This window comes from Carex rostrata, chromosome 6 (genome assembly GCF_964058835.1).
Source record: "Carex rostrata chromosome 6, lpCarRost1.2, whole genome shotgun sequence".
In the NCBI taxonomy this organism is placed as follows: domain Eukaryota; kingdom Viridiplantae; phylum Streptophyta; class Magnoliopsida; order Poales; family Cyperaceae; genus Carex; species Carex rostrata.
In genome coordinates this window covers 10542363-10563975 of record NC_135923.1, presented here as the reverse complement: position 1 = coordinate 10563975, position 21613 = coordinate 10542363, and the positions used below count along the sequence as shown (strand labels likewise).

General features: G+C 31.5%; 2 protein-coding genes across 3 annotated transcripts; one reads left to right on the top strand and one right to left on the bottom strand.

Annotated features, from left to right (window-relative positions):
* The first annotated feature begins 9772 nt into the window (after positions 1-9772).
* On the top strand, positions 9773-12913 carry APX1 (ascorbate peroxidase 1). Its single transcript, XM_078303605.1, has 9 exons — positions 9773-9973; positions 10143-10317; positions 10422-10487; positions 11695-11743; positions 11841-11926; positions 12049-12128; positions 12237-12339; positions 12431-12489; positions 12591-12913. Exons 1-9 carry the CDS (start codon positions 9855-9857, stop codon positions 12604-12606), a joined length of 753 nt encoding a protein of 250 aa, XP_078159731.1. The 5' UTR covers positions 9773-9854; the 3' UTR covers positions 12607-12913.
* A 2441-nt stretch (positions 12914-15354) lies between these two features.
* LOC144555313 (mitogen-activated protein kinase 5) lies at positions 15355-18601 on the bottom strand. Of its 2 annotated transcripts, none has more exons than XM_078303602.1 (6): positions 18191-18601; positions 17871-18000; positions 17298-17435; positions 16735-17067; positions 16204-16387; positions 15355-15827 (listed from the first exon to the last, which is right to left on the bottom strand). In XM_078303602.1, the coding sequence occupies exons 1-6, from the start codon at positions 18340-18342 to the stop codon at positions 15655-15657; spliced, it is 1110 nt and encodes a 369-aa protein (XP_078159728.1). In that variant the 5' UTR covers positions 18343-18601; the 3' UTR covers positions 15355-15654. The 2 variants fall into 2 exon arrangements, with proteins under 2 accessions (XP_078159728.1, XP_078159729.1); XM_078303603.1 differs by having other exon boundaries at positions 15766-15880; positions 16157-16387; positions 18191-18479.
* Positions 18602-21613: the final 3012 nt, after the last annotated feature.

Below are 21613 nucleotides of genomic sequence, written 5' to 3'. Positions count from 1 at the left end.
GTTTCAATAGATACAATTTCAGCTTATCAACCAGATATCGACCCGGTAAAACTCTAATTTAACGATTCACTGATCGGACCGATGGATGAATCGGTTTGATTGCTGATTTTTTAAATACTTGCATATTTATCATATATAAGTATTATTATAAATAATTATGTTTTATGTAATAAAATTTCCAATATATATATTAAACAATGTACTATAAAAGTAAATTTATATATTACAAATAATATTTTGTTATTAAAAAATAATATATTTATTGTAGCTCAAATGTAGAACTCACTCTTAGAATTAGTAAAATAAATATCATGAAATACATTTTTTTCATCAAAGAAATTTTATAGTTTTATACTTCATATTAAAATTGAATAACTACATAGAAATTCTTTAGTTATTTGTGCCTCTAATGATTCATATTAGAATTAATATTTTATTTTTTGTTTTTAAAAACATAATATTGCAACAAATGTTAGATTATTTTCAAACACATATTGTACAAAAATATATTACAAAATATAAATGACTACACATAATTAACCACATAATACATATTAGATTTCACTTTTTCTTCTAAAAAGTTGCTACATTTCTTTCTCAAAAGCTACCCCTTCCTTTTCAAAATTGGAAATAGATGGCTGGACACAAAACCGTTTTTTTTTTTTTTGGTTAGTACTCCAATTTTTTTTATACAAGTGGCCGGTTTAATTAAATATATCGGGTTATATTGCATGTCCGATCATAATAGTGAACCAAACTATAAACCTGTTCGATTACAATTTATTCCGGCCAAACTGACTGGTCCAGCCCGGTTTGATAACAATGGTTTTATGTCTTACGTTTTATTTTATTTTTTTGATAAAAAATAAGGATCAAGTCATGTGTTACGTTTTATTTTAAATGGAAACAATCAATCAGAAAAAGAAAGAAACATTACATATCTAATATCCATGACAAAATTAACACACCCAAGCAATAATTTAATGTAGACTAATATAGGGATTTCCTTTGAGAAATCGCGCGTCCAAAGTATTCAATACTGGGGACCCTACATCACTACATGTGTGGTGTGCAATCAAGGTGAAGAGGATGTGCTGCATATGCTATTTTTTTTTTTGTTTTTTTTTTGGGTCTGTTTACGAAGGCATGTTGGTTGATCGGACCATTGGCTTTGCGTATAGAACACCTGCCACAGGATCTCTCGACAATTGTTAAAATGATAGCGCGGCAATCGTCAGATGAGGAATGGACTGCTATGGCTAATATTGCTTGGTCACTTTGAGATGCAGAAAAAAAAATTTAAGGTGCTGAATATAGGAGAATTTTTTGTTTATAGAAATTAATAAAAAAAATATCTTCATTGTTAAACTTGTAGAAAAGTTGAAACTATTGTCTCCATCCAAACTAATTCGTTTCTTTTATCTCTGATGGTTGGATTCTCTATTCAGTAATGTTGACCGTGAACAATGTCAAATAGATTGTTGTTCATAACATTAAAATAGTATTAAACATTTGAGTGATTTAATTGCATCAATATCATGTTATTGGAATTGAGGCCACCACAGTTTCTCATATTTACTTGTCATTAAATGTTGTCTTTTACTATTTTGTTTTTATTGTGTAGATTTATTTTGTACAATATAAAATGTAAAGAATTTACGAGACTCTAGCTTATTCAGTTTGAATACAAAAAAATCCGTTGAACAAAATTGAAAAAAACAAATAAGTTTGAATCAGACGCATTGTTTTCGATCCAAAACTTTGAATCGAAGACAATTGTTCCAATTTTTCTATGAATATAACAATAAACATATTCCTTTTATTTTTTATTAATTTCTATAAACAAAAAATTCTCTAAATATAGAGAGGTTCCAAATAGAGGTGCTACTTTTACCCGATTACCCGGATCCGATCCGGAACCGAACCGGATCCGACCCGGAACCGACCCGGATCCGATTAATTTGGATAGGGTATGGTTTAAAAAATATAACCGATTAAATTATGGGTATGGGTACAAAATTAATAATTTAATATCCAACCCGGATCCGAACCGGAACTGATACTGTAATGGGTGGGATATGGGTATCATTTAATTATCCGACCCATAACCGGACCCGACCCGATACCCGTATAAATACCCGATAAAATATATATTAATAACTCTGCATCAAGTTTTTGTGTTAGATAATATATTTCAGCTGAGCTATAATTTGATAAAACTTAACCAAATTTATGCTACTGTTTTACACTACTCTTTAATTACATCCTTAACTAGCCCTTTAATTACGCCATTTAATTTTTGTTCTATATTATACACATGTGACACATGACACATGATTGTCAAATTTATTCTTCCATAACCAGCTTATTTTATACCTTTTTTTCTTCTATTACATTCAATTCATAGATTTTTTTGAATTATAGAAAAGGAAATCATCATCTCTAATATTTTACTTTCTAAAAATTATATCTCCTCCATCCTCCTGAATTCAAAAACTATTAACAAAAAACTGAATTCAATATTTTTTGTTACACCATGAGTACTCCAAACAACCAACAACTAACTAATAATTTAGGTTATTATTTTTATTTTGCTATGTAGCATGATATATTTTATTATTTATAAACATGATTAATAGTATAATTTTTATTTTGCAGTAGTTTTTAATTTATATTGTAATGATTTATTATATGAGATGTTTAAGAAATTATAATTATATTTAAATGTAAATAATTTCTCGAATACTTTGGAGTTGTGACCTATACCCGCTCTGGATCCGGAACCGCCCCATATCCGAACCGGACCCGATAATCCACAAACAAGTTACGGGTATCTATCTACCCGGAATTGAAAGACTGGATCCGAAATATCTACGGGTAGATAGGTATCCGGATCCGGATCCGGACCCGACCCGATTTGAAACAAATAAGTATATGAATCGAAATTTGGACCCGAACACTTTTAGAGTCCAGGTCCAAATATAATAGTATCCGGACCCGACCCGACCCGATAGCACCTCTAGTTCCAAAGCTTCTCACAACGGTTGGCATGGAAACCCAAATTGCGGGTTCTGCAATTGCCAAAAATGGGAACCAGAGGGGGTGGGGAGGGGGGGGGGGGGGAGGGACTGGGTTTTGTTGTTGAGGAAGGCAGTGAGCTAAAGGTAAGGGTGCAAATAGATAGGACATTATTCGTTTTGTATTTGCATGTGTATTCAAAAATTAGATATGAATATCTATTTGAATCTATGTGCGGATACGAATACGGATACATATATGATTTTAAATTTTAATTATTTGTATTTAAATAGTAGATATATACCATATAGTTTAATTTATACTATGAAAAAAATTATGTATATGTTTATAAATATCTGATCCGTATCTATTTAATATCTGCATCCGTATTCACATTCGTCTAAAATCCGATCTGTCTCCGTATCTGAAAAATAAAAATAGATATAGATATTATTTTACCACTATCTGATCCGTTTTCACCCCTAGCTAGGGTTATAAGATTGCACCGAGCAAGGCATGTTGTCCTCTGCAAGCGTAAGCGATGGCGCTTAGGGAAGCTGTTTGGGTTAATTTCTTACATATCCTTTAAGACATCTCTAATTTCTTATTTACCCCTCAAGTCTTTAATTTATCTTATTTATTCCTTAACTCTTGTAATAATTTCTTGGGTAATTACCCATCATTAATCATTTCTAAATTATCTCTAATTTAATTATAAAAAATCTTGATTAAAAAATTAAAAGACAAAATTGTCCTTCTTCTCTTCTTTATTTTCTACATCACAAGTGTCATGAGAGTCTGGATCCCCTAATGTAACTCAATGTTTGGGTTTAACATCTCCACCGTCACTTTTGTCCAACAGCTCAGATTTAATATCATCTGTTCAGAGATGTTCCCTTCTTTTGCGTGCGTATCCTCTGAGATATCTCAACTTTTGCGTGACCGACGTGTCTGGTGCCTATTCGGGGGTGATGTAGGGGTCAGTATTATGTGTGCTTTGAGATTCGTGCAGAACGTATTTAAACGGTTGACATTTTCCATAAAGTCATGCAAAGTTTGAGATATCTCAAAGGATACGAATTCCCTTCTTTTGACTTTTTTTTTTCTTTCGCTATGCACAACTAGCGTAATCTATTTTATATTATGCTGAACACATCCACGATTTGATCCTAGATGAGAAGCCAACTAAAAATGCCCCGTTCTTTGATAGGTTTCGCATTGTACCCGCCTTCTCCACTCGTGGAACTGGTACCAATAGAGATGACTAAGAACTGATGATAATTCATGGTTTTTCTAGTGAAAAAACCTGGACTCTCTTTTATCCCTCGCTTAGAAACCTCTTCCATTGCAACAACAATTTTAGAATTAAGAGAATTAAACTTTGTTTGATTAATTTTATTGGATCCCATATAAAACAAAAAAAAAAATAGTAGAGAATCGGGGGGTAGTTGTTTAATTATGATTTAATCAATTTCGGTGTGCATACCCAGTCTGCGCACCAAAAACTCAAATCTAAAAAGTTGGATGGTAGTTGTTTAATTCTGATTTATTAGGCTGCTAACTAAAAAAATTTCGTTCCCATATGTTACCCATATTTCGTCCAGATGTGTATATTTATTCAACTAATTTTAATATAATATACACTTGTTGTCTTGTTGACCCTTAAAAGCACTTGCATGCACATTGCAAATGAAAAGAAAAAAGAAAACTTGGAAGTCAGACCAGTGCCATGTGGTCTTCCGTGGCGTACATGACCAAGGCATTCAGTATGAACGTGATCTTTGTGAGAATAAATGACAGTGTTCGGCACATTTTTTTTTAGAATTTTTTTTTTAGAATTTTTTAGGAAAACAAAGTACGTGTTTGGCAGACTGGCTTTAGCCTCCTTTGTCTTCCTTAAGGCCTTAAGCGGGCCGAACATGTGAGGCTTAGATGGACTTAAGGCTTTCAGCTTTAGGTTCCTTAGAACAGAAAATTTAAGCTGGCTTTCCTCTCTCCTTAAGGAATTCACTTTCTCAGCGCCTCCTTAGCGCCCAGCTTAAACCCTCTGTTCATTTATTTATATTTTCTGTCACCTCTCTCCCACTCCAACCTACACACTTCCCTAGAGTCATGTGCCAAACAGTCATTCCTTAACACAACTTAAATTGTTAAGCTGCAGTGCTCTAAGTCGCTCTGCCGAACACACCCAGAGTCTTAAGCTTGCCACATATTTGTTTCGTTGTAAAACTTAAAATTATGTTTTTAAACTTTATTTTGTCTATATTTTTAACTTTGTCTAAAATTTTTAAAAAGTCATTCTACATAACTCAAGTAATTAAGGCTAATTTAGAAAACTAAACATACACTTTTTGAACTTTTTTTTTTATTTTTTACCGAACACATCTTTTTTAGCAGAGCTTAAAATTTTATCCTATTCAATTTGTCGGATACGCACTCTGAATGAGTGAGACTATGTACTATCCATAATGCATATTGATTAATATCATGTATATTTATGTTTTAAAAGTTTAAAAAATTGATCTGAATTGTTTTATACTTTTACGTAATCTCTATATAAAAATATACTTGCTGATTAAATTTTCATATCTTTTTAAGAATTAAATTTCTTACTATTTTATTTAGATAGAAAATATTAGACTACTCAAAAATAGTGATTTCTACTTATAGAAATTATATTGAACCGTTTATAATAACTATTTGGTCTTTAAAATTAAAAATATTGATCTATAGTACATGTCTTCAATATACGTTATACTACTGTAGCTTTGCTCGCAATAGATTTATACATAGATATAAAATTATAAAATTTAGCTTGCCAGAAATTATATATCTTCAAAAGGTGCTTGGGTGATGATTTTTTTTTTTTTTAAAAAAAAGTGGGGATACCACCGGTTTCATTACGAAACGCTCAAGTTCGTACAAATGCATAGTCCAAAATATACAAAATCAAGAACAACTAAACTGAAAATAAAAACAGCTAAGGCAGAATACAACCAATAACAGCTAAGTCAACTAAAGCAATTAAGACGTATCACTTCGAACCACAGTACTCATAAAACTAGAAAATGCCATTAGGAGAATCATTGAGGAGACCAAATACTTTTAGGTTTGTTTGGCAAGCATAAAATAATAAAATAGCATAAATTTATGGTGAAATAGTGACTGAACTGTAAATTAAGCTGAATGAAATTATGAGAAAGTAAAAGTAGAATTACAATGGAAATTTATTATTAAATTAATTGATTTTGCTAAGATGAAATAGGCTATTTAGGCCGATTTTTTTTATTAATATCCAAAAAACAAATAAATTTTAAAAAAAATATACAAATCCTGAATAAATTTCAAAAAATACCCAAACCGGTTATCCAATAACCGGATTTGGGACAAATGTCCGGTTAACGGATTTCCGGACTCAAAAAATAAATCCGGTTAACCGTTAACCAGAAAGTTATGTTTTTTTTTAAAAAATAAAAAATCCGGTTAATAGTTAACCGGACTCATATTTTTTTTTTCAGTTGTGTTTTTTTTTTAAAAAAACATAATTTTTTTTATTTTTTGTATTGAAATATTAGAAATGTTGAATATATTTCTTTAAAAATAGATGGAATACAATATAATTTGATTTATTAGAAAGACTGCAACAAATAACCCGGATCAATATTTTTCAGGTCTGATTTTTCGTGGCTGTAAGAAAAATTAATATATATCTTTATGTGTTATTGGAAAAAAATAAAAATGCTTAGATTCTGAGTTATTGATCCCGGTTCAAAAGTCACTTCTATGTAATCCAGAAAATATTGTGATCCTTCTAGGACATTTAATTTATGAAAAGTTATATCTATTTTTGAAAAAAAAATAAAAACTTTAAGTTATTTAATTATTGTTATTAAAAAGAATTATTAAAATAGATACAACTTTTTATAAATTAAATGTCCTAGAAGGATCACAATATTTCTGGATTACATAGAAGTGACTTTTGAACCGGAATCAATAACTCAGAATCTAAGCATTTTTATTTTTTTCCAATAACACATAAAGATATATATTAATTTTTCTTATAGCCGCGAAAAATCCGGCCTGAAAAATATTGATCCGGGTTATTTGTTGCAGTCTTTCTAATAAATTAAATTATATTGTATTTCATCTATTTTTAAAGAAATATATTCAACATTTCTAATATTTCAATACAAAAAATAAAAAAAAATTATGTTTTAAAAAAAAAAAAAAAAAACTGAAAAAAAAAAATATGAGTCCGGTTAACTATTAACCGGATTTTTTATTTTAAAAAAAAAAACATAACTTTCTGGTTAACGGTTAACCGGATTTATTTTTTGAGTCCGGAAATCCGTTAACCGGACATTTGTCCCAAATCCGGTTATTGGATAACCGGTTTGGGTATTTTTTGAAATTTATTCGGGATTTGTATATTTTTTAAAATTTTATTTGTTTTTTGGATATTAATAAAAAAAATCGGCTATTTAGGCTATTCTACATAGAAGGTACGTGAAATAAAAGTGTTTTTTCTTCTTCTATGGTTTGTAATAAGTCTGTTTCTGTTATTTCGTTATTTTATGCTCGTCAAATATGAGTGCAATTAATGGATGAATATTTTTTATTTCATTCGCGAACAGTTCAATTATATCTATATTATTCACTAATTTGAATAATACACAATCTATATCTGTATGATGCATAGAATTTTTTTTTTTCAAAATTAGAAGTATCTTTTATATTATTTGTAATAAAATATATCTGAATTTGTTTACTGTGTCACAAGGGAACCGATCGGATGATGTAATTTAGGAGCTAGTTTGTGGATCCAGTCAATAGACCTTATTCTTACAGAGGTCAAATTCATTTTTCCTTCAGAAAATTCTTCTGGTATGAAACGGATATTGCTCAATTAATGCTCATTAATCTAAAATACAAACAAATAATTTGGGCAGTGTAGTATGAAAGGTGAAATATTCCTTTCTCTGTCAAAAGCGATGTCAAGCCTTGAAAAACATTAATTTTGTGCTCGTGGTTTGTATATTGAAAATGAAAACCTACTCGTACAATTTTTTTGTTTAAAAGTCCATAGGTATCATCTTTAATGCCTTTTAATCAAAAAGACAAAATATTAAATTTTGACGGATTTAATTTAATGCTGAACTCGACGGTTTGAGCAGATCTTTCACAATACCTACCAAAAAAATTGTTTACAAACCAACTGATCTTAACATGTTTTCATGAACTTAAATGATGTCAGACATTTTCATTTTGTCCTATTTGTGGATATATTCAATCGCTAATGCGACTTTTGATCTCCTTCAATTTATTAAATCCCACTGTTCCCAATCTACTTACATAGATTAGAATGATAATTTTGTTTTCAATAAATAAGTATCAACTAACCAAATTTCGTTTATTTTAACAGTGGAGTGACAGAGATGTCTAATAAAAGAATCACGAGAAAAACTAATTTTATAAATACAGGGATCAACCTAAATTTAATGAATTCGCATAGATCTAACAAACTTCGTTCCGTAAAACAAATATAGAAAATAAAAGTGTTGTTGCCTCTATTTAGAAATTTGGAAATCTCGTTACTCATGACACTTCTTCTCGACTAGTTAATAAGAGGAAAATATGTTAAAAATCTATCTTTATCTCTGAACCACTACAATTTGTTTAACGCAAATGTTCAGAGATCATTACTATATTGAAATATTTTATTTGCTTCATTACATTTCTTTAAAAGTCGCCTATGAAAGAGAGACAACACGTGTCATGCCATAATCTCAAATTGAACCAATAAAATTTAGATCAAATATTAATCCACAACACATTAATTAATTCAACAATATGAAAAATCAGTTATTGATTCAGTGATAAAGAAAATTATTTTCTATATAGGAGATCTTCGTTCGAAACTCAATGAGATATTTTTTTTAAGAATATTTTAAGTTTGGAAGCCTTATATTTTTCATCTTTTAAAAAAAAAAAATAATTCACCAATATAATTAAAACACAAGCAGGAGAATAGCTTGGGTCCAATGGTCATTGGATCCAAAGTGGTTCTAATGAGTTTGCTCACCATCGGATCTGCTTTAGGATTTGCGCTCGCACTTTTGCGTATGCTTTAAAATTCGTGCGCACGAATCCTAAAACAGATCCAAGCTGAAGTGCACACGTAGAGTCAAAAATAAAAATCGTCTTTTGGCAAACATCCTTTTCAGGTATTTCCCCTGCAAATCAGCATCCGTCCGGTGAATAAGCCCAAAGAACCGTCCCCATTTGATTAAGCACAGTTTAGAAAAGGGAAAATAATATTTATTGATGTGATCATGTCACCACTCACCACTAAACGGCGACGTGGCCGGAAAAAATATCCATTCCATTTCTGTATCTCCACCCAGGTCAATCCGGACTCTGTCCTCCATTAGATTATGGCCACGTGTCCCAATCTGCGTTACAACAAATGGAATCTAGGGAGCCGGGTCGCGTTCACACGCGATTGGAGTGATTTCCCATTGCTAATCACCCACGATCGATTAAACTGAGTCTGTCTTCTGGGCATTTTCGTCTTTTTAGTTTTCGGAAAACTCCCAATTATAGCCCGGCTGCCTGGCACACGCACCTGACAAACCCAATCAGAATCGTCCAAGTTCAATAGGATCCTGATCGTAAGATTGTTCAATCGGACGGTTGTGAGTGGGTTACTAGAATCTTCCTCCTGCGGTTCGATCAGGTATATAAGTGTATGCGGAGTTGCTGGAGGGAGTGTGTTCTCATTTCAATCTCCTGTCATTCTCTCTCCAGTTCACAGTTTAAGGTCCACGAGATCAAAAATGGTGAAGTCTTACCCCACCGTGAGCGAGGAGTACCAGAAGGCCGTCGAGAAGGCCAAGCGCAAGCTTCGTGGTTTCATCGCAGAGAAGAACTGCGCTCCCCTGATGCTCCGCGTTGCGTAAGTGTTCTTCTCTCCTTCCCAATCATTAGATCTCTTCCGATCTGATATATATGATCTTATTTGAAGTGTTGTCTACCCGATCTGTAGAGATAGATCATGGTCTGGTAGTTTTTTTAAGTTTTATTCGTCGATCTCAATTTTGAATAAATGGTGGTGATGGTGACAGGTGGCACTCTGCTGGGACATTTGACCAGGGGAGTAAGACTGGTGGTCCGTTCGGTACCATGAGGTTCGAATCGGAGCGCGCGCATGGTGCGAACAATGGTCTTGATATAGCTGTTAGACTTCTTGAGCCGATCAAGGAGCAATTCCCTACCATTTCCTATGCTGATTTCTATCAGGTTCGACTAGATCTGAGTTTTGCCGGTTTATTTCTTGCTTCTGAATTGTTTGGTTTAATGTTAAATTTTTTGTAGTTCTGATGTAATTATTTATGTGATTTCAGCTTGCTGGAGTTGTAGCTGTGGAGGTGACTGGTGGTCCTGAGGTCCCGTTCCACCCTGGAAGAGAGGTATAGCTGTTTATCTCTTTTTATTTTTACTTTTTTTCCTACACGGGGAAGTTTTTTCTAAAACTACGCCATTTTTCATTTTACAATAATAAGTTTTGTCTGTTGTGCAGTCTTGGGTTTAGGTAGGGTTTTTGGTAGTCATTGAATACATGTTAGCGGAATCTTATAAAGTTTGGCAAAAAGGGTGTTAGGTGAGGACCAGAGTTGTAACTTTAAGCTTTCTCCGTAGAGATTAAGATAAAGTGTTCTGTTCGACTTTGTTAAAGAAAGAAGCACGTCACTGTTAATATATTAATGGTTAAATTATCCTATATTACGTGCGGTGGCTTTCTTTGTTTTTTTTTATCTTCAGTAATCAGTACTACAACCCTTGCCTTTTAGCCTAGATATAGACATTCATGCCTACTGAGTGATTGTTTTGTGGGGAAAATGATTCTGGTGGCCAATTGACTTGAAAAATTACTCAAATCATGGCCTCGCCTAATTGGTTCAAAGGACTGAAATAAATGATATGGGCTCATGGCTTATTTCTTTAGGTTTTGTAAGTTTATCAATTTAAACAACTTTTTGCTTTTGTCAAAATTAAGTTGGCCATTTAGATAGGTTAGGTTCACCGTCAGGAAAAACCTGGAAAGATGCAGCATCCTATCAATTTTTATATTTGTTAAAATATTTGGAATATCTTGGTTCATATATGGATAATATTTCAAATTGCATTGATGGTGCACTCTACCACTATTACACTCATGAGTTGGATACCAACTACTGTTTGCACTTCCTCTCTCTTAGTAGTACATCTTATTTGTTTAATATCACTACAAAACTACATAAGCGGACATGACTTTGAGGTTATTGTTCGTGATTATGACATGAAATGAAAAAATATGCACAGTTGTTGTTTAGTTGATGATCATGGGGAATTTGCACCTCTTGTTCTTCTTTAAGCATTTTAGTAATCTTCTAGAAAATGAACCCATCCTTTGCCCCTACCAACTGACTCTTAATTCTTTAATGATTAAAAATGTTACTGTAATTAGTTATATAATTACTTGTATACAATAGAATTGGGTCTTTGGTATGTAAAGGAAGTGAATTAACTACTTGTATCATGATTAGTTATTAAACAAATGGAAGTCAGATTTATGCACTGTCTTATTTGGTGTTAAGTCATAAGCTTGTTTACTGACAATGTACTATTGAATTTCAGGACAAGACAGAGCCTCCAGTTGAGGGACGCCTTCCTGATGCCACCAAGGGTAAATATCTCAAAAATTAAACTGAAGGGAATTATAATTGTGATTGTGATATTTCCTTGATGATAGATTAGTAGAACTAAGTATGAATTGCTTGCAGGCTGTGACCACCTGAGACAAGTCTTTGGAGCCCAGATGGGGCTGAGTGATCAGGACATTGTTGCACTTTCTGGCGCCCACACCTTGGTCAGTTTCACTTTTCTTCTCATTATCTCTTCACCCTTTTAGTCTTTTATCTACTCTCTTTTCATGCGTATATAATAAATAATTTGTTGTCTAATGTATCAATTTTTTTTAATTATTTTCAGGGGAGATGCCACAAGGAGCGGTCTGGCTTTGAGGGTGCATGGACCCCCAATCCCCTTATCTTTGATAACTCCTACTTCAAGTATGTATCACCAAATTTCTCCTATGAAAATATGTTTATTCATGTTCTGAAAAAAAAATAACAGTGAGATGTGAATAAGATTTGAATGAAGTATGTTGTTTGATGCAGGGAACTCCTGAGTGGAGAGAAGGAAGGTCTCCTCCAGTTGCCTTCTGACAAGGCCCTTCTTGATGACCCTGTTTTCCGCCCTCTTGTTGAGAAATATGCTGCTGTATGTTTTTTTTTTTGTATACTTTTATAATTTCTCAATCCTTACAGCAATTTGTGTGGTTTTGTTACATAATTTGTTGAATTTTTTACAGGATGAGGATGCTTTCTTTGCTGATTATGCTGAGGCTCACCTGAAACTCTCTGAACTTGGGTATGTGTAATTATCATATATAGCTTATGATATTTTTGTATATTTCTTCATATTTTTGTACTGTTTCTGCTGCTTGCTTACTATCCATTGTAATACTTCAGGTTTGCTGATGCCTAAAAGACTTTAAAAGTAGGCAGTGCTTCCTTTGATGGTATTTTGCATGTTTAGAATCAGAGGGAGTAGATGGAGTAGAAGTGTTCCTGAAATAATTTGTGGGCTTTTTGGGTTACATTTTGGCAATTATCAAATGCGCCTCCCCTTGTCTCTTTTGTTATGACATTTCACTATATGTTTTGGTTGTTTTCTAATGGAATGTGTTGATCAGTCTAGTTGTTTCTATGTCTAAAAGTCGATGTGCCTCTGTTTCCTATTAACTTGTGTAGCAACTCTCGTTATTTCCCTTTGAATTTACACAAAAAATAAAGCCAAGGTAAGCAGCTATCAAGTAGTCCGTTAAAGTTGAGCTTCTTAATTTTGGCACACAGAAGTAGTTGTAAACTTGTCGGATATCTGCTGTTTGGTACATGATAAAAACCCTCGGTTTCAATGAAACCGGTGAGATCTCCCCCACTTCGAAAATAAACAAACAAATAAAGAAGAAAGAATAAGCACAGACGTGGTTCAGTACAGACAGAAATTAATGGTTTATGTGGACTTCACGTTAGCCAGGCTCAGATCGTCTAACTAAAGCATACCTTAGATATTAAACCTCATTAAAAAGATTTTCGCATAATTATAGTTGTTTTCTTTATTATTAGACTGTCTACGGGACGGGCAGTGCCAGAGCCACACTGCCATTGTTATATGAGGGTATTTTTCTTTAACAGCGGATAAATAAATAATTGCACACTTAAAATCGTTGTTTGTTATGCTAAACCTGTGTAATAAGCCGAAGTTTAGGATGTAAATCTAATGATGATACTTCAATTCTTCAAACTTGGGCAGACCATTTATAAGCTATAAACGCATTAAACCATGTCAAGAACTAAATTTGCATTTGGTCAGCAGTGATGAACCACACTTGTAAAAACATGGGTCCCATGCTCTTCTTTATTTGGTCCTCCGGACCATACGAAATGAGATACTGACAATCTTACTAGTTGTTTTCAGATAAGTAAATGCCAAATGTTTTGGTTTCATTTTAAAATACTTTTTTCTGTTCAATGAGGGCATCTTCCTTTTATTATACTAGACAAATAGAAGCTCATTTACCCTTTGGTTGTGGCCTAAAAGCTAAGGAGGTCTAAATTGTTTTTTTCCAACTTAGGTCGGTCTAAATTATTCATGTTTGGTTGAGACCTAAAGTTAAATCATAGCTTAAACTATTCCTTGTTTGGTTAGAGTTGGTGGACTAAACTTTTGAAAGCCTAAATTGGTTAATTATTTATAATAAGATACTAATTATATAATATTAATATATTAATAATAACTGTAATATATTATATATTATTATAAAATTTATTTAATAAATTAATAATAATTCTTAATATTAAAATACTAATTATATAATCTTATTAAAACAATTAATTAACATATTAACAATATAAAATATTAATTATATAATTATATATTAATAATAATTATTAATAATAAGATACTAATTATATAATATTAATATATTAATAACAATTATAATATATTGTAATATTATTATAATAATTATTTAATATATTAACAATAAAACATATTAATTATATAATTATGAATAAGAAAATATTAATTATATAATATTAATATACTATAATATTATTATAATAATTATTTAATATATTAACAATATAGGATATTAGTTATATAATTATATATTAATAATAATTATTAATAATAAGATACTAATTATATAATATTAATATATTAATAATAACTATAAAATATTATAATATTATTATAATAATTATTTAATATATTAACAATATAACATACTAATTATATAGTTATATATCGTTAATAAGATACTAATTACACAATATTAATATATTAATAATAACTATAATATATTACAATATTATATAATAATTATTTAATATATTAACAATATAACATAATAATTATATAATTATTTATTGATAATAACTGTTAATAAAAGGATATTAATTATATAATAATTATTTAATATATTAACATATTAATTATATAATTATATACTAATAATAATTATTAATAATAATATACTAATTATATACAAATAAAATATTATTATAATCATTTAAGTTAGGCCACGATGTAGAATAAAAATTAAACCATCACGTGAGGTGGTTTAATTTAGGCCGGCCTAAAGATCATCTTATACTATCTTAATCCGGCTAAATTAAGGCACGTTTAGTGGAATAACGAGGCCTAAACTCCTTATTCTACTCTTTAGACCACAACCAAACACGGTGTTAGTCCTTTTCTAATGGAGTCTAGTGGTGGCAACATGCTGAACCATGAATATTTGCTTCTCTACTGGTCTTGTAACATATTGACTGGTAAGTGCTCCTGAAATAAAGCCTACACTTCTCTTTTCCATCTCATGATCCCTTTTTATAGAGACTCTTTAACTTCTGACTTTTTTACATCGGACTTTTACCAATAAAAAAGAAATCGAAATTAACAGGAAATAATTTGATGTCGACTTCCATCCCATTTCGGTTATCATTTGGTTACATTTTATGGGTTTTTTGGAGGACATCCTTTTTCGGATTTTAAGCGCCAAATTAATATATTGATACAATTTACAACACTAACTGCATGCTTATTTCTGGACTTTGAATTATCTCACGTTATTGAACTATCCTTTCAGAAGCTATTCAATATTCATGAAAGAGACGTAAAAAAGGATTTCCTTTCACAGTCAATTGTAAAGAGAATTAGTTTGAAATGATATTTTCATTTTTTAAACAAGATTTCATTGCACAAACATTTGATCACAGTTCAGTCGCATTTATAAATAAATAAACAAATCTCTTCACATTCCACAGCATAGAAAATAACCTCCTCGCTCTATTCCGTAGCAACAAAACAAAACAAAAGGGAATAAAAAGAAAGAAAAGAGAACAGTATCAAACAATCTTTAAATTCTACCTGAACAATCTCAGCATTCGAATTTATATTTACATTAAATAGTATAAGGGTGTGAACATCAGAAATCCGTTATTGCAGATTCATACTTCATATTTTATTATTTTAATGGCCATACCCTGGATTGAAAGCAATGGATTCGTTGTATATCAACTGCTTCATTTGATCTTCAGTCAAAGCTTGCTGCTCAAAGTCGAAGGAGAAAGGCTCGGTACATGTTGGTTCATCGGCTATGTCATGCAATCTCTCCAAATATGGGTGTGCAAGTGCATCTTCAACTGTAAGCAAAAGTTGCAGATATAATTAGTAGAAAATAATAATGAAATGCAAACTAATAATGCCATTCGAAAAGAAGTACTATTCTCAAACATTCGAAAAGAAGTACCCTGCCTGATAAGTGATCCGGCCACAGAAATTGAAAAATGGATGAAGTATGTCCAGCTTCAACTGGGTTTGTACTTTGAATTGCTAACCAAGTCCGGTTAGAATTTGTGTTAAAATGTATAGAATAAGGAGGAGTTTAATTTTTGTACTTACGAATCTTTGTAATTATACCTTTTTATCAATATAACTGTCAGCTGGCATTTGCCACCGACCATAAAAAAACCTAATAATGCCATTTCTTTCTAGTGAAGGTGCATTGATTGTTAATACCTGTAATTCTCTGTAAGGGATTGAAAGTGAGCATTCTTTCAATGAGGTCAATCGCAGTGGGATGAACATGTGGAAACGTCACTACGAAACTCTTGCGGGGGAATTGAGGCAAGTGTCTCATGTACCTTTTTGCATCTTCATTTCTGACAAACCCCATATCTTCTTCAGTAGGTGTTCCAATAAGCTAATCAAACCCAAAAGAGAATGAAATTCGTGTTAAACTAAATATCAATCTGTAACTCAATAACAGAATTCCTAATGTGATAAACACAAATTAGTTGTGATATCAAACACTAAATTGGAGCATTCTTATTTTGGAATCTAGATCTAATACCAATTTGCTATCATACCATGCACTGAAACTCATACATATCTGCTTAATAAGGTACCGACTATTCATTAACTGTGCAACTAGGCTGGTTTGAAATATCTCATTTTTCCAATAACCGTCAACACGATCAATTCTCAGTCTATCTACTACAATAATCCAATTATGCTAGTAATATATGAACCCTCTTTGATAATCCTTACCTCAGTTATCAAACGCATCTGATTCATGTGATCTTTGCCTGGAAATAATGGCTGGCGATTCATCAACTCCAAGAAAATGCACCCAACCGACCACACATCAATTGCTGCGGTGTAGTCAGTGGAATTCAAGAGCAACTCTGGGGCCCGGTACCATCTTGTAACCACATACTCCGTCATGATGTCATTCTCTGATGTGGGCCGTGCCAACCCAAAATCACATATTTTTAAGTCGCAATTTGCATTTAGCAGGAGATTGCTCGGTTTTAGGTCTCGATGGATTACACGTGCTGAGTGGATGTATTTCAAGCCGCGCAGGATTTGGTACAGAAAATACTGTGGACAAAAATAGAAACCAATTAGTTATGCATGAGATAGATATTATTTCTCAAATATTTTCTTTTGAAAATTTGGAAGTTTCGTTATGAAATCCTGAAGAAAACCGAATTGCTATACATAACTATAAATGTCTTTTTTTTCAAGGTGTATTATTATCTGAATTAGATGACAGGTAAGAATTTATTTCTAGAAGTAAATATAGAAAGTGTTGAGAGAAATTCAATTACCTGGCAGTGTTCTTCAGACAATTCTTGGTTTGATCTGATAATATGATGAAGATCCGTATCCATAAGCTCAGTTGCTATGTATACATCATTAAATGCTTGTGGGACTGATGGGGGAATAACATCTCTTATTCCTACTATCTGTTAAAATAACACCATTTTACCGTATTAATTTGAAAGGAACAGCACAGAGAAACTTTTTTGTGGTAAAAGTAGTTTGAATCAGCAGGGCAATAAAGCAATTAATTCAATTATTGAAGTTTTTTTAGTTTTCAGCAAAGGAGACCTACAATTAATAAATACTTCACCTCCTATCTGACTCTACTCTGTAATTAATATTATATGTTTACTGAATTAATGGAGTTACACATAGAAAATAAGATTTGACTAATTACCAAAGTATAACTGATGCTCCGAATTAATTATGAAGTAATTCATTTTTTTTATATCTTCTGGATCAGTACTATTTAATCTCCTATGATAGTGCAGACTTTCTCAATTTTTGAAGAAATCATCCAACTTTCTAAAACGACACTACATCTCTGAAAAATCGAAATCAGGAAGAAATTTGTTTACATTTTCATGGTCTAAATGCCTGAGTAGCTTGATTTCTCGAAGAGTCCTCTTTGCATCCATGTGGTTATCGAAAGCATTTGCGATCTTTTTTATTGCCACCATCTCTCCTGTCTCCGAGTTCATCACTGAACTGCACAAATAAGAAACCAAAAAACAGGCACATATAATCAAAATAAATTCGTTGGCCTTCTAAATGGTCAACCAGAAACAAATGTTAATCAGCTGCAAACAAATAAACATGAAAAGAACTCCTCGAACCATAAAAAATACGCGAAACAATAAAACTATAAAGGCAACAGAAACTATAGGGGAATTTTTACCAGACAATCCCGTAAGCTCCTCTTCCAATAGGCATGATCGGAGGCTGATACTTGGCAGTAATTTCAAACGAATTTCCAAAAATATTATATTGCAAATATCGACCTCCATGTGTTATAGCCGGTCTGAATTCCATCACTGGAGCCGCATCCATCTCTCGAATTCAATCTCGCAAATAAACCCCCAAAACAGAAATCTACTCAAACAATCGCAAGAGGGATTTAACCTTCAGAAAATATCACGTGGGAAGAAATTGGGTATTGCTGACAAGTATTCAGCTCTTAATATCTATCCTTTCGTAGAGAGGAGAGATTAATATAATAGCGAATTATAGCTTAAGATGCGATGAAGTTTTCAATCTTTCGGGGAAAGATCGACGAAAGAGAGAGGAAGGGTCAATTTTAACACGCGCCATCGCCAAGAGGGATGAGGAATGTTTAATTGACGATCCAGATTAACGCCGCCTAAGATCTGACGGTGTAATCTGACTTCCATAGTCAATGGCAGATCCATTAACTCCGGCTTTGATCTACGGCGGCCAGGGAATTAATACTTCATAAGTAGATGCTGTAAGATGTCCCCCAACTTGCACTTTAGAAGTTGTTTAGTAAAATGAAATTGATTCTTAAACCTCTATGGTGATTGGTGAGAATGGACTCAATGGTCATGTGCCACGTGGCTATTGTATTTGGGAAAGGACTATTGTTGTTTTTATTATTATTATTATTATTATTATTATTATTATTATTATTATTATTATTATTATTATTATTATTATTATTATTATTATTATTATTATTATTATTATTATTATTATTATTATCATTATTATCATTATTATTATTATTATTATTATTATTATTATTATTATTTTACTCTTTTTTTTTTTTAATTTTATTTACCTGTCAATACTATATCATAATGAAGAATTTCCTCTTATTCCTTAGTTACACGGATTTTATACAAAATAACAACAATATTCCAACTTTGGAAAATGTTTGCACGCTTGAAATCTAAACATATTGCTTTCAGAACTATTAATTCAAACGCATGTATTCATGATTTTAAAATCAATTAATTAGTTTTCAATAAAAAAATTCTTTTTTTTTCTTCTTATCTTAAATAATATTTCATATCAAGTGAAAAAAAAGCTCTTTTTTTTCACTGAATGCAAACTTCATGCAAGAAAATCTCTCCCATTTATAATACTTATAAAAAAAAATTAAAGCTCAATCGAGCTAATAAAAATGCGAGACTTTTGATCTAATATTTCTTAAGTGAAATTTATTCTAGATTATACGATTGTTATATCTCCAACTGTCAGCACATCCTTTGTTCATTCTAAAAAATAGAAGGAAAATGATATTAACTGGGTTTTGCAAGATTACTCATAAGATAAGTATATTTAATGTAATGATGCTACACAATTCAATGGCTACCAGTTCTAACAAAATCTGATTGGTTCTGATAAAAAGAAAGAGACTATGTTTAGTCTTGATCAAGATATCTGCTTCCTCTAATAAGATGTAAGAGTTTAAATCTATTCAGTTTTAATTTCATCAAGAAAGATTCAACACATCAAGTTGACTACAGTCGTTTGAAGAACATAATATTGCAGCGCGTTGATTTTTGGGCATTTAATATAGTACCAATGAATTTGGAAGTATGAAATTTTAGTTACATGTTTGGACATAAATTTTTTGACGAAGATTAGACTTAACGGTTCATATTGATATTGTCGTTTCATCGTTTATACTTATCTTTAGATAATGAAAAAAAAGTAATCAATTGTCAAGTAATTAATACACAATGTAGTGCCAGGCTACAATGATTTCCTTGCTTTAATAAAAAAAAAACAATATTCTAGTGATCATTATTTTCACTCGAATGCAATAATTGCATAAATGTGATTCTAGTTTTGTAGCGTCAAGAGATGAAAATATCGTGAGAGTTAGTCTTTGATCTAGTATCAAAAATAATATTCTGTGTGAGAAGTCGCAGGTTCAAAATTAAAAAAAGATAATTTTTCGTAGATATTACCTAGTTTAATGATTTGACTTTCAATTTTTACTCATAAAAAAAGAAAAAAAAATACTTTTATTTTTATTTTTATTGCATTGTTGCTTTGTGGTTTTAAGCTTTTAACACTCATAAAGCAATCTTAATTTTTTACATGCACTTATAAATAGACATTGAAATTGGTCATTCGAATTTTATAATTTTACTTAAAAGTTTTTTAAAACATAAATGTGATGATGACGAGATCCAGAATAAAAAAAGGAAAAAGCTCGGAGCTCTCCTCTTGTTCTAGCATGTTTGTGCATTTATTCCTTTATGCATTTATATATTTTGCGGTTGGGAGTTGTTCCATTTTTGTGCTTTGCATGCATATATCTAATCACATATAGTTAGTTGGCATGTATATTGTATGCGATACGACAATCATATGCAATAAGGATTAGTTTAATTATGAAAAAAAAAAATCAAAGTATGTGGGTACCACGGCATTGATGAAAATCATTACCACCACTCCATGATGATTGAGCTAAACTGTTGGCTTCTCATCCTTCAAAATTTTAATAATTCCCATCTTCTCTGGTCTAACTGTACTTCAAAGAATATTTAGCCACTTTTATGGTTTTTTTTAATTATATATATTTCAGCTCCACGTATAATATTTTAAGTGTTTGCTTGTAGCTAGTCTAGTTGTTATAGTTGTTGATAATGGTTGTGGAAAACTTCAGTACAAATGTTATCCATTACATTATATATTTTTAAATTTTATATTTGAGCTCCACTATTTGAATTTTCTAGTTTCGTTCTTGTCTCCAGTGGATTCTTTTTAATTAGCATAATAGTACATCCCTAGACTATATTAATGACAGCTAAATTAGGCCGCAAATGAATTGATATATCATGATGACTTTGATCTAGTGATCTGCCGGTTGAAATCTATCATAAATATTCAATAGAATTTGTACTAGAAGAGAAGTCAAATTCATACCTGACTTAGTGGAGTCCGAATCTGCTGTAATCCCGGAAGGAATTACAGGATTCTGAAATTCCAATATCAACCGTTTAAATATTTTATGTACAGATCTAAAAAAAAAGTAAGTTTTCATGCACAAATCTCGAGAAAGACCAACGGTTCGAATTGAGATTACAGGGTCCTGTAATTCCCCAGATTTATTTTCTACCAAGTGGGCTTCTGCAAAGTCACCATATTTGACTCGGTCTAGGGCAGTTTAGAACAAATGGATTATGCTACACATTTCAGTTTGTCAAAATAAATAAATAAATAATGGGGATTTAATGCTATGTAATTAAAGCTCAAATGCGTTTTCGTGCTCCAGTGCATTTTTATTTCCGTTTATAAATAGACGATTTTAATGGCTCAACATGATCTTCATATTAAAATGTATTTG

Coding starts and splice junctions, on each gene's coding strand:
- APX1 (XM_078303605.1), top strand. CDS start 9,855: ATGGTGAAGTCTTACCCCACCGTGAGCGAGGAGTACCAGAAGGCCGTC. Junction 10,488..11,694: donor CGTTCCACCCTGGAAGAGAG/GTATAGCTGTTT, acceptor ATTGAATTTCAG/GACAAGACAGAGCCTCCAGT. Junction 12,340..12,430: donor TTGTTGAGAAATATGCTGCT/GTATGTTTTTTT, acceptor AATTTTTTACAG/GATGAGGATGCTTTCTTTGC.
- LOC144555313 (XM_078303602.1), bottom strand. CDS start 18,342: ATGGATGCGGCTCCAGTGATGGAATTCAGACCGGCTATAACACATGGA. Junction 18,001..18,190: donor GGAGCTTACGGGATTGTCTG/GTAAAAATTCCC, acceptor TTATTTGTGCAG/TTCAGTGATGAACTCGGAGA. Junction 15,828..16,203: donor TCCCTTACAGAGAATTACAG/GTATTAACAATC, acceptor TTTTGCTTACAG/TTGAAGATGCACTTGCACAC.